Raw genomic sequence first — 14,069 nt, 5'->3', positions numbered from 1 at the left:
CAGTCGTTCCCATAGCTTAGATAGCGAAGATAAAAGACTTATGGGTCGGTACGATTCAGGGCTCTCTTCAGGTTTACCAGGCTTATGATATGTACCATTAAGATTGCTGCCATTTTCCACTGTCTCTTGATACTGCTCCGTTGTAGCGAATTGGAAGTGGGTGAACCTTGTCTCCAGATGATTTGCAAAACAATTAGCCTGTTCCTCTTCATTTTTAGCAAGTTCACCTCCCGGACACCTTATAGGAACCTGTCTTTTAAGGGACTTGGTGCATTTCCATAGCGAGTATCCAGCATCCACTGTCTGGTCCATAGTAGCTAGTTTCTGCTCAAAAAAGTTGCTTCGTAGTTGCATTGCAGCACGGTTCCATAAAAGTCGGTCCCAGGGGTCTTGAGATCGGATTGCTCGCCTTAGGAGTCTTCTTTTCTGTGTCAGAAGCTCTCTAGCCTCTCTTGTCAAGACTATCCCATAGGTGGTGCCTGTCCGAGGGACGGGAGAAGTAGAGGCAGCCGCAGCCCTATGAATGCCTTCTGTTAGGTTGTCAACAGCCAATTAACAATTAGCAATTTAACACAGCGCAGTGGTTGGTACACCGACCAACTGTACCCAGACCCAGGACTTCTTGACCAAGTCCAATAAAAGGTTTCAAACCTTCCAGCCCCGAGACGAACGTGCCTATAGAGTAGTCATCAAAGGTCTTCACTACTCAACGGACCCAGAGGAGATTCGGGATGGGCTAAACCGTCATGGACACAAGGTCAGAGACCTCTACAACCCCACCCAAAGAAGTACCAAAAAGCCTCTTAACATATTTTTCGCCAATCTCGAGCCGGCCAAGATCAACAAGGAGGCCTATAAAGTTACGCGACTTTGCAGATCAGTGGTGACAATCGAGCCACCGATAAAGTTTAATGACGTGCCGCAATGCTATTGCTGTCAGGGATTTGGACATACCCAACGGTACTGCCACCTAGAACACAGGTGCGTCAAGTGCGGAGACAGCCACCCAACCGTTGAGTGTGAAAATAATAATAAGCCGGCCCATTGTTTGCACTGCGAAGGACCACATGCAGCCTCATATAAAGGTTGCCCCGCATATAAGAAGGCCAAAAGCATGCTCGCTCCAAAGCTGGCTTCAGCTCCACGCGCCCACTACACTGTGAGCAGCAGCAAGGTTACTCCTAACGTTAGTTTTGCCAACGCAGCCAAGCAGGCAACTGATGAGACTCATGCCATCCCTCAAACACAGGCCAATATTGAAAACCTGATGGAAACAATAATGGGCAGAATGGAAGCCATGTTTGAAAAAATGATGGAGAAGGCGATGAGTCAAACGAATCAGATGATGGAGAAGGTAATGAGTCAAATGAATCAGATGATGGTAACCGCCTGCAAGTCCCTATGCAAACAGCACTAGACATCACCATCTGGAACGCAAACGGCCTGATCAACAACAGGCCCGAGGTCGAGCTTTATTGCAAGACCAACCAAGCAGATATTCTCCTCATATCCGAAACCCATTTTTCAGACAGGTCCTACTTCACCTTAAGGGGGTATGACCTCGTGTCAGCCATCCACCCTAATTGTTCAGCACGCGGCGGCGCCGCCATCCTTATTCGCAGCAGCATCAAATTCGACACCCAACCACCCATTCAAGAGGATTGGGTGCAATGCGCCCGAATATCGGTAAGCACCACCCACGGAGACATTACCTTAGCTGCTGCCTACTGCCCACCCAGATTTAGAGCCACGGACGATTGCTTCTCTTCGCTTTTGGACAGCCTCGGCCCCAAGTTCGTCATAGGAGGAGACTTTAACGCCAAGCACACTTGGTGGGGTTCCAGAGTATGCAATCCAAAAGGACGCGCGCTATGCAGGCAGGTTCTCTCCCGCAACCTCAATTGCCACGGAACTGGGACGCCAACATACTGGCCCACTGACCCTGCAAAAACTCCAGACATCTTGGACTTTGCGCTCTCTGGCGGCCTGGACCCGGCAAGAATCCAGACCAGGGAGGTGGAAGACCTTCTCTCGGACCATAGTGCCATTGCCGTTTCGGTCTACGCCTCAGCCATGTTGAGATCCGCGGGTAAAAAGTTAATCTTCAAAACGTCCGACATCAGCAAATACCACCACTGGCTGAACAACACGACAGTCACTAATCCACCATTGGATACCCCTGAACTTATAGATGCGGCCGTTGTGAACCTCACCTCGCAAATTCAGGAGGCAGCAACTTATGCTGCTCCAAGGTTCTCTAACCAAACGAGGGACAGCAGTAGAGACGTCCACTTTTGGAATCCGCGGGTTACTGAGCTCAAGTCAGAGAAAAGGCGAAAGAGAAAAGACAAAACAGCTCTCAACAGAGCCACCAAGGAGCTGAAACTCTGGTCAGGCTAAGGAAGGAGGCCCTCGACAGCTTTGTTGGTAATCTCGCGCCGGGTGATCCCCACCACAACCTGTGGAATGTTACCAAGCGCATCAAGAGGCCACTGAAGAGGATCCCGCCCATCAGAAGACAAGACAACTCATGGTGCAGAACTGAGACCGAAAGAGCAAACGCATTCGCCGAGCACTTGGAGGAAGTCTTCACACCAGCCAATCGATGTTCCCCAAATGAAGCAGCCGAAACAGCCAGGCTCCTGTCAGAACCTCTCTCTGACTCCGAGTCGATACCCCAGGCCACGGAAGAGGAGATCAGCAATTTAATAGCGGCAATGGGTAACCACAAGGCTCCAGGCGATGATGCCATCAATGCCATTGCTATAAAGCTCCTACCCCCTATTAGCAAGTCACTAATCACGACCATAATAAATAAGTGCTTGCAATTGGGGCACTTCCCTTCATCATGGAAACGCGCCGAAGTAGTTATGATCCTGAAGCCTGGTAAACATGAAGCCAATCTCGCCTCCTACCGCCCGATCAGCTTACTGCCAGTACTCTCCAAGATACTCGAAAGAGTATTTTTGTGCAGAGTATTGCCGGTGATTGAGGAGGCTGGTCTGATCCCTGATCACCAGTTTGGCTTTAGGCGCCGCCACGGGACACCAGAGCAAGGCCACCGAGTAGCGCAATATATCCTGGACGCCTTTGAGAATAAGAAATACTGCCTAGCAGTAATGCTGGACATTAAGCAAGCCTTTCATCGTATTTGGCACCCCGGTCTCCTCCTGAAGCTCAAAAACGGCCTGCCCCAGCCATATTTCAAGTTCTTGAAGTCGTTCCTGGAGGGCAGAAGATTCGCCGTCAGGTGTGGAGAAGCGCGCTCAGACGTCAAAGAAGCCCGTGCAGGAGTTCCCCAAGGAAGCGTTCTCGGTCCGCTCTTCTATAACGCGTATACGGCTGACCTGCCGGTGATACCGAGCCAGTACATTATGGCAGCCACTTACGCCGATGATACTGCGTTCCTAACAACAGCAGATACCCCAGCAGAGGCCTCCCAGACTATGCAGGAGCAACTAGATCTACTGAACACGTGGCACACGAGATGGAATATATCGGTAAACAGCGACAAATCAACCGCTACCACCTTCGCAACTAGGCGCGGCACTTGCCCACCAGTCAGTTTCAACGGGTCCCCAATCCCAGAGGTAGCCAATCCAAATTATCTTGGCTTTACACTGGACAGGAGACTTACATGGAGACCACACCTGCTAAAGAAGCGGAAACAGGCGGAGAACCGAGTCCGTGAATTCTACTGGCTGATGGGCAGACAATCTAAGCTACCGACTTCCACTAAGCTCCTTATCTACAAAGCGATCATAAGGCCAATCTGGACGTATGGCATTCAACTGTGGGGCACTGCATCGAAAAGTAACATCAACATTATCCAGACATTCGAAAACAAAACGCTCCGCACAGATACAATCGCTCACCCTTTCCACGATAATGCCACTATCTACGAGGTCCTCAGCTTCCCCTGGGGGAAGGACGAGATTAAGAAAAGCAGCAGGCAGTACATGCAGAGGCTTCAAGACCACCCAAACAACCTGGCACAAGACCTGCTGGACTCCAGTCAACGCACCAGGAGGCTGCACCGATCCCACCCTTTGGACCTCTCTGGGATTAGACACGCACATTAAAATTAAATTATATACATACATTATTATATACATCATACATACAATATCAACAGTTATTGTAAAGTTTCGCAACAAATTATGTAATCCATTAATTCTCTACCGTTAAGTTTAGTCCTCAAATTTAATGATTGTCCGCGAAGGACAGTTTTAAATGAATACATCCAAAAAAAGCCATTTCAATTTCCTCACCAGAATTAGGCATGGTGTTCAACGAAATAGGGCTCTCCAATTGTTGACTAAAGGCAAGGAGGTCAGTGTGTTTGGTGACTAGCCTGGGACTTGGATTGACATCAGTACTATCTGTCTCAATGCTAATGATAAGAGGCAAATGATCAGAATCCAAGTCCCAGCTTTGTGTTATAGTTGCTAGGTGGTCTGGTATACCACGATACACTGCGAAGTCTATGCAGGAGGGCGTATGGCTGTACACGTACGGGTACCTTGTCGGAGAGCCAGTTGCGAGGATCTTAGCTAGTTCCCGCCCGCGAGGTGAATTGTAAGTGTCGCCCCAAAGCCAGTGGCGGGCATTCCAGTCGCCACCTACCAAGTACCTTTGGGGAGCAGTAAATGGCGCTAAACTGCAGGTCCCCCAGTCCTGAGGCTACTTTTACTGATGACAATTGTATGTGGCGTGTCTCAATGACCCTTTGTGGAAAGTGGCGAAGAGTTGTCCTCACGAACACCGCTACTCCGCCAACACTATTATTATTAAGGGATGGCCTATATGCTGGATAGTACGCATATCCATATATCTTCACAGTTTCCCCTCTTTTAAGTCTAGGTTCAATCACAAGAAGAATGTCTACCTTATTGTTGTGCGCGAACAGCTCAACATCTTTGGCTTTTCTTGAAATGCCGTTAGCATTCCAAATAAGAATCTTAAGTGGATTCATTGGGAGGCTGAGACGTTGTTAAAGAGCTGCGGGTTAAGTTCACTCCCAGCCCACTCTTCTAACATATTCGCTAGTTCAAGAACCATTTTTTCAAGCTTTTCCAGTCGTTGATTGGTTTGGCTTTTATACTGCAGTTGTTCTTGCTGCTGCTGTTGCAACCACAGAAGAAACTGCTGGTGTTGTTGTTGTTGGATCTGCTGTTGCAAGAATACTTGCACATCAGATGAGTTATTCGATCGATGTTGCTGCAATATCTGCTTCGTTTGTGGTTTGTTTAGGCGTTTACGCTGGGTTGGTCCATCCTTGGAGGGCGCTATATTTGGGAATCCTTTTAGTACTGTATCATAGGATACTGCTCTGTTTCCGCCAGTGCCTATAGATGGTTGGCTTTGGGCAAAATTAAACTGTGGTTGTGTTGGTAGCTGCTGTACTGTTGATTGAGTGTTGTTCTTGCGGTAATTGGGAAGTATAATTAAAATATATAATAACAAACGATAAATACATTTACGTGAGAAAGCTGAAACAGGACTTTAAATATAAATATTTAAGCTAACTTTATAATAAAAATGTGAACAAATTCAACACATTTTTCCAAAGTGTGGGCGTGGCAGTCTCTAGAATCTGAATGCTGAATCTTAAGCTTCTATAGTTCCTGAGATCTCGACGTTAATACAGATAGACGGACATGGCCAGATCGACTCGGCTGTTGATCCTGATCAAGAATATATATACTTTATATGGTCAGAAACGCTTCCTTCTGCCTGTTACATACTTTTCGAAGAATCTAGAATACCCTTCTTTTACAACAAAGTAGGCTTTGGTATTTTGATTTAAATTTTTCTTTAACAAAGTAGGCATTGAACGAAATTTCAATCACAAGAGGCACGGACTCGCAAGCAAAACCCTCAGTTCTACTTTCGCTCCCAAAGGGAATACACAGCATTAAAAATTATTAACCAGTTCACCCAACATCAAAAAAGTTTTCAAAACACCTTCGAGAACGGGCTGTATATTACACTCAGCAACAGGAACGAAAATATACTCAGCAAAAGAAGTCCGAATCCATGATAGTGTGATGTCAAGGCGCATAAGTTGTGCATATGGTGAAAAATACAATTGACATTCATAAACAAGTTTATGATTTGTGAAACACATTCAGAGCACCCTGTATACAATGAGAAGCAATTTAAAAGTGGTTCAAAACTGCGGCACGCCCACACTTTTGAACAATTTTTAAATTTTCCAATTTTTTTCAATAATATCTATCAATATCCCAGATTGATGCTTCCCTCTTTTTTCATGTCGATACAGGGTGCTGTATCTGTTTCATAAGTCATACATTTTTTTTATGAGTGCAAAAATTAGTTTTAATACTATGTACACCTTACAACGCCGTGGCATCACAATATTATGGATACGTACTTATCTTTTGCCGACCCGTCCTTGGAAGGTGTTTAAAAACTATTTTGATGTTGGGTACACTGTTAAATATTTTTGATGACATTTTTTTTTGGGTGTGTGAAAGTTGCAGAGCCGAGAAATAAATTTGTGCAACTGATCTTTGGTGAGTACGGAACCACCTATACGTATTTCAGCCCAAAAGTAGCTAACCCTTTTTCACTAATTTTAGCCGAGCTTAAAGGTGCGTGCATAAAATCCGACAACTGCATTTTATGCATTGTGGCCCGATATTTGGGACACATATACTAGATAGCTCATAGCTGCGCCAGGAGGAATTATGAGATGTTCGCTGCTGCTAAGCCTGAATTCGTTCTATCCGTTTCTTTTCTAATTAAAATCCGGTGGAGTTCCCGTATTCTACAATTTTATACAAGCGGAGTCTAAGCAAATTCAGGTGAGTAGTTAAAAGCTGACTGTGTCTGAGTACAGTGCGTAACCCTTTTGTTGCCCAGGTCACGGAAAGAAGTACCAGCGAAGGTAGCAAGGTGACCGTCTGGTGTCGGCCAGAGAGACCCCCCAAGTGTTCAGTAAATACTCATTCAGCGGGTAAATATTATTGGAAAGAGAATTTCAGTCATTTGGTTGCTTACTGTGATATTTTAAAATCGACAGATTGAACCCTAGGAGCACATGAAATCGGCTGCGCAACTTTCTTCTGTGGCCGGCTATACAGTTGCGGAGAATTTTCTTGGAGTTGGCAGTGATCGGTGGTTCAAATGACCCTTTAAAACAAATTTCAATAATGTGCCTTGTTACTTGTTTTCTCCAATCGACTTTGACCTACATCGCAGGGCAAGAGTTACTTGCATAAGCCTTCTATGATTTTTAAATGTGAACTTTTGCTGAAGCCAAGAATAATGAGAACTGTCATTGAAATTATAAACAAGAAAAATAATATTTTAATAAAATATTTAAGTAAATCCAAAGTTTCTCTTGCTAAATGTGAATATCAGGGTAAGAAAGAAAATGTCTTCTGACCGCTTTTGTTTAGACCAAGAACCGCAATTAATTTTTAGCCACGTTCGAGGGAGATATACAAGCCAACGTTTTGAAAAATTACAAAATTTCTTCTCACTTAATTCCCCAATATCTATCGATATCCCAGAGAAATGATTAAATTTCTCGTTCGCATTCACACTAGCTGAGTAACAACGGGTATGTGATAGTCGGCATTCTCTCTTGTTTTATAATTAATCTGTAAACAGATATCTCGCAATGGATAATAACAAAAAATGTTCTCCATTGTGTGTCGGCGCAAAATGAGGACCTGCTGCTGGGTCAGTAAACAGAACGTCAAGCATATCAGCGGGGAAATGCAATGGAGCTCCCTTTTGGGGCTGTCAGGCAGTCAGTCCATCAAAACCGGTGGTGGCGGCACGGCATTTGCACGAAATTCCGGTTGCACCAAACGGAAATTGCATTTACACGGTTGCCTACCAACGCCATGCCCACAATTCCGAGCCGGACGAGGAATTTGCATTGAATTCGGGGTGGCCTACCATCACAATACACCACCCATCGCTGGCCAGAATCTTCAAATATTGAAGGGCACTCTGCCAACACAGCGGGCTCCGAAAGGTGACCGACCAGTGGTGGCTCCAATCCAAACGCAGATGGCCCTAATCACCTGGTCATAAGTACGTGATATGAAAGCCAAGCCGCAGGAGATCTGCATGGAGCACCCATTGAACAGATTTGACGAGAAGTCAGACATATTAGGGGAATCAAAGGTATATTTGCTATACCAGTTTAATATTTACAAATAAAATATATACATATATGTAAACAATGATAGTGATGGCAGCGCGATAGCACAGGTGGCAGCACTGCAGGAAACTATCGATAGGATCAGGAGAGCGGTTGGCTGGAATGATCGAAGAATAAGTTGAAGATCGTGAAGATAGAGGGAAGTCGTCGCCAAGAAGTCAAGTAGAAGAAGTTGAAATAGAAAAGTCGAAAAGAACGCGCATAATTCTAGAGTTGTGGAAAAGCGAATAAGTCGGTCGGTTTTTCAGCAACGATTAGTCAAGTCGGACAGTCGTTGAAAGTAGAAGTAGAGTTGCGTGAAGTTCTGTCGGTTAAATAATACACATATGTAAATGCTCTTAAACTCAACTTTGATATAATAAATAAATATTACACTAATATTACATAGATATATGATATACTTTACGCTCAATACGATGGGCCTATTACATTTCTTGGACTATACTTTTCACAAGTAAGCTAATACTATTCAGTATTCAATTATAATTATGTTACTCGAAACTCATTTTGTATCTCATTGGTAATAGGAATAATTGATTTATTGATGGCACTCATAACACATTAAGAATACTTTAATGGGAACTATGTAGTTTTTGTTCAATAACTTATACTTATTTCCCTAATCAATTTTTATCTGTTCAAACGAAATTTCCGCATGATAGCGCCCTAATCCTGCTGCAATTGAAAGTTTTGCACTTTAGTGTAACTCCACTCCACTCCAAGCAGAACCAAGAAGACGCCACCCCGATTTGACCACGGGGCGAAGGACTCCAATCGAAAAGGGAAAGCAAACAGAAAGTCCGGCACATTATCAAACCGAACTATAAAAGCCTGTAAGTGCCAGAATATCTATTTTCGAACTGAAAACAAACAGAGTGCCCGGCGAGGACAGGACCCAAACGCAGATGCCCCCGAAGATTAATCGGCGGGAACTCAAGTGGGACGGAGGTGAATTCAAATAATTTGCGGCAAACTGAACAAACAGAGCGGACAAAACGCCGGCTAAGATAATGCCCCGGTGGGCGGGTCGGGGTGTCGGAAAACTTTCTCCGGCAAAGTTTTGCCCAAAAATGATCCCACACCCCCAACCAAGTAGTCGGTGATAGGGAAATCGAGGGGCGGGCAATAAAACAAATCATAGCATACATCAAAGCGCAAACGAAGCGTGTGATGACACCGAGGCGAGGGTTAGGATAGGGGATAGCCTTTGGATAGGTCCGGATTGGCTAAGATGGTAAGACAGGAGGACCAACAACAGCTGTGGGCTTGTTTGATGGCCAAAGTTTGGCAACAAGTTCAATTACTTTTCACCTGGCCGAGAAAAGAAGCAAGCAGTTCGCAATTTGTTTAAAACCTGACACGTGGTTTCCCTATCATTGGCCAAATCTGAATCCTTGGGCGTACTTGGGACTAAGTTTGATGCCACTTTTAGAGGTCTTAAACGATTTGATCTGGCTTTTTCGGTTTGGAGTAACCACACAGCTTTTAGATTGTTTCTCAGTGTAAGTGTAAAGAAATATACCCAGATAGATATTAGACATGTTTAAACTGCATTTCCATACTGCACATCTGACCTTAATGTTTGCTTAAATTTGGTGAGCAATCCCTTAATAATGGATGCCTAGGTAACCATTGTGCTATTTGCATCCTCGCCAATCTGAATTAATTAAGCATTTTGCAGCTCACCGTTTCCAACAACTGCTCGACGAGTAGTCCGATGCTGTAGTAGTTTACCCCAAGAACTGGGTAAACAGTATTTACCATATCTGCCAATGGTCCGGCAGGTGGAGGACTGCAACCTGGCCACGTGTCCGGAGTCCCTTGGAAAAAATCGATTTGCCAGCGCAGTCGGAAATAAATGCAGTGCGTAGTACCAAAATAATCCAGCCGTGTCAATCGAGAATTAAGCCAGGCTAAGTGAAATGTCGAGCAGAAATGGAACAGATTGCTCGGCGAATCGCTTCTGCAAAATTAAGGCCAACAAATACGGCGATAACGACATCGCCGAGGACGCGAGTTGGCCAAAAAGGAAATTGAATTGCATTCCAAATGCATTTGTCGCAGTTCAGCTGCAGCTTAAAACCGATACAGCAGCAAGTTTATGCGTTTAGCACGAATTTGTGACATTTTAAAGGGTAGAGGGAATTATATACGAGTTTATGCGGTAAACCTGTTGGCTGGTATCGATATTTTACATTATATTTGTTTAGTTTGCAGCGATTTATATAATCAGGGTATATCCCTGGGATAATTTTGAGTTGCGATGAATTGTGAAACTGCAGGGTGTACTACTCTATAATATAGAATATATATCATTATATTTGTATATTCTTTAATGACTTCAAGAGTCGCTTTTTCTCTTTTTTTCCTGGGCCATTCCGAGTTGATCGTTCACCTCAAATAAAGCTGCATAATCAGGTTCAACTTTAGATATAGCCTCGCCCGACGTTTATGGCCAGATGCAAAGGCTCGCCGAAGGGCCAACAGCTAACCAAGTCAGCACCGACAATCTGGGGCAAAAAGTTGCTGGAGTTGTGAGATGCACAACTTACACGGAAAGAAAATTAGATGGCATATGGTCAGTGCATAAATTATAACTAAATTCTAATTCTAAATTCTAATTTCGGTTTCATGCATGATAACTCATAAGTAAAAAGGGAACAAATCCTTGGTCGAGTATTCAAGTATATATAATCAAGTATATATATATATATATAGTATATATATCAAGTATATATAACGAGTTAAACTTTCTTACAGTGCATTTTGCAGACGCGTCCGCCCAGCAAAAATGCAAAGTGTTGTGCATAAAAGTGTTGTTCTTCCCGCTGTAAGTTTGCGCCGCACTATTTATCCGGCGAAGTGGAGGTGGACGGAGGACTATGTGGCCTCCGGATGCCTTGCGCTTTGCATACTGAAACCGCTGTGGTGCCGCACTTCTGCGGCAGGACGAGGGGCTGGGTTTTTGGGGGCGTGGCTCCGATAATCCGCAGTTATTCTATGTAAACTGCGTTTCTTTGTCCATGCAACAATGAGCCGGAGGATCCGGAACCTGAAACTGGCTGGAAGTCGAAGGCCCTAGATAAAACACCAGCTGAATCCAATCAGCCGCGACTGGTGCCACCCCGTGGGCAATCAAGTGGCAAACTGCTTCGCGGGTGCTCATTAAGTCGTTAATGTGGTTGAGGTTTTTCGCCTACAGTTCCGCAGAGCCACGCCCCTCCAGACCAAATGAGCTAGCAGAAATTGAACTTTGCACAGCCATCAAATTAAATAAATACGGAACTTAGTGTCCGCACAAGTGGAATACTCAATACTCTTAACAAAAAAATAAATATAATTTATTACAAATATTATGTGTAATGCATAATTTGTCCTGGCTGGTAAGTATATCATCATAAATCTAAAAACAATGGACTCACTCAGCTAATGAGCTGTCTAGATCTAGGAAATCCCTTAGATAGCGTATCACAAAATGACAATGTAAGTTACCTATTCCCGGTCGGCAAGCCGCAGACATATCCTTAGATGTACTGATCGATATCCTCTGGGGCCGTGTGCAGGCGCAGGATAATTGAATTTGAAGTGAAGCTGCTCCTTGTGGCAGTTATGAAATTTCTGGCCCGGCTTCCGCTGCCAGGGAACGGAAACAAAAGCGGGGCAAAACGAAGTTACAAGTTGCCAGCAAGTGTGAGAGTGCGTCTGGCCCAATATATGGGAATGGTGGCGCAAAGGATCAGGATGCGATGACGAGGCCCACATCAGTGCTGCCAGGAGGAGACAATAAATTCACTTAGGCGGCGGAAACAGAAGAACAAACTGAAGGCAAAACTCAATAAATTAGACCGAATGGGAAAGGAAAACTGGCCGTATGAAGTTTTAAATTCTTATCATTCACATAGCATATATCTCTTACATCAGGCCATCACCCCAAGACTACGCATTATATTATTATATTATATTATTTTTTAATTTTTCAGAGTTTTTTCCTGTGGAAAGGATAGCAAAAGCTGTCAGCACTGCCGCACATGCTCCCATGTCTTGCAGCCTCGGCAATGAATTTGCGTTTCCGCCTCGCTGCTTTCGCCATCATGGTTAACCGCGTCGTTGATGTAAGGGCGTTCTCCGTTCCTTGCGAGGAGCTGGCGTACTCCGCATCCTTTGTCCTTGCGGCGCGAGCGACACAATTAAAAATTTGCGGCCCAATTCATTTGATTGGCACGAAGGAAGCGCCGAGATAAGCATCTTCCGTTGGCTGAAATTGTGGCATCTTCATCAATCAAGAATGTGCTCATTCTCGTGGACTGGCTGTTGGGGAAAGTGCCATATAGCTTGCTAGAAAAATCAGCAATATAAATATTTCGAATTAATAATTAATGTCTCTACCGAAAAGAGTCAAATTTTCAATAAAAAAAAATAAAAAAATTAATGCATATAGAATATTTTAAATCAACTTAATTCCAAAAAAAAGGGATTTAACAATAAATAAAACAAAGATTAAGCTAGTTACGCAAGGAATAAACTATTATTCCTTTAACTAAAAACCCATGAATCTGATGTCCGATTAAAATTTTAATTTTTGGCGCCTAATCGATAACAAGCATGTCTACAGCTGTTTTAAACAGTCTGGCAGCGCTGATCTTATCGAATATGTACAATTCCATCTCTAGAAAAACTTGCATAAAATAAAAATAAAGAACAATTGAACAATTGCATTTAGAATGGACTATGTGCACTCAGTTTGGAGCTACCTGGCCTCGATCTGCAACTGCTGGCAATGCACCGAGGATCCGGGTGCGCAGGTAATCCGCACATTTCCCTTTCCCCGCCAACTGGCCGAATACACAATGCGTTCCATCTGCAGCCCAACGAGCCGAACGAGCGGACACACCTTCTCGTGGATCCGGTGAACCACAGTCCTGCTCTTCGGAGGAGCAACTCCGATGGCCTCAGCACCGACTACGCCCACTCCCTTCCCAAGAAGGACGATCAGAACGCACTCTCCAGACTGGTGCAGAATACTGCGATGTACGTAGTTGATAGTGGATAGGGTCCACATTTGGCACTAGCATATGCATATTCTATTGATTGGAATGCTAGCATATATATCAAGTAGTATATGTAGTTATAGCGATGGCAGGATCTAGTATGTAGTATTATTATTGCCGAGCATTTATCGGGATGTTCAATGAAACAAAGCAACGGAGCCCTTATTATCGCTTATCTATATTATATTTGTATTTGCTTATACACTCCTTTGCTCTCCAGAAACATGATAAACGTTGGAGCCATGGACTGCCACAGCCTGGAGCACCAGGAGTACGCCGACAGAATAAGATTGTACTCGCAGCGGTTGCATCAGCAGTGGAACAACGGCCAGCACGCCAGTATCGCACCAAAAGGTTTGCAATATAGGTAGAGGGAAAGGGTGATGACTAACATTTAAATGAATCACAGGTCTCCTTAAGGATGTTCCAAGCCATCAGTTCTATCTGTCTAAGCCAATCTATCCAGATGACACTGCTCAAGTGAGTTTTCTTTTCCCAAATAGCTTATTGCTTACCTATTTCGTGTGTTTTTAGATTAAACTCTTCACCGAGAAGGCACACATCAGTGTCTCGGCCATACAGATCGACCACAAAGAGGCCGTGGTTGTTCCCTTCCGGATTCCCTGATTATCGTATCTTAAGTGAAATAAAGTGATAAATTTATATGAAATCAAAATCTATATTGGTACTAAGTAGCCCTTGAATAACCAGGTAATCGACTAATTTTCATTAAGTGTACAGAAGCAAATAAATACAAACTATATTCTTAACACGCAAGGCATTTTTTATTTTGGAATGCGCACACACACATATAGATC

General features: G+C 44.0%; 1 protein-coding gene and 1 long non-coding RNA gene across 2 annotated transcripts; both read left to right on the top strand.

Moving 5' to 3' along the window:
• The first annotated feature begins 5,880 nt into the window (after positions 1-5,880).
• On the top strand, positions 5,881-7,317 carry LOC117141515. The gene is made up of 4 exons (XR_004459489.1): positions 5,881-6,539; positions 6,606-6,830; positions 6,889-6,982; positions 7,049-7,317. It is a non-coding gene; the product is annotated as an uncharacterized LOC117141515 (long non-coding RNA).
• A 5,542-nt stretch (positions 7,318-12,859) lies between these two features.
• On the top strand, positions 12,860-14,021 carry LOC117140703. The gene is made up of 5 exons (XM_033303768.1): positions 12,860-13,005; positions 13,068-13,231; positions 13,472-13,605; positions 13,661-13,731; positions 13,786-14,021. Exons 1-5 carry the CDS (start codon positions 12,925-12,927, stop codon positions 13,876-13,878), a joined length of 543 nt encoding a protein of 180 aa, XP_033159659.1. The 5' UTR covers positions 12,860-12,924; the 3' UTR covers positions 13,879-14,021.
• Positions 14,022-14,069: the final 48 nt, after the last annotated feature.

Source organism: Drosophila mauritiana, chromosome 3L (genome assembly GCF_004382145.1).
Source record: "Drosophila mauritiana strain mau12 chromosome 3L, ASM438214v1, whole genome shotgun sequence".
NCBI classification, from domain to species: domain Eukaryota; kingdom Metazoa; phylum Arthropoda; class Insecta; order Diptera; family Drosophilidae; genus Drosophila; species Drosophila mauritiana.
The sequence above is the reverse complement of the archived record's forward strand: the minus strand, read 5'-3'. Positions and strand labels throughout refer to the sequence as shown.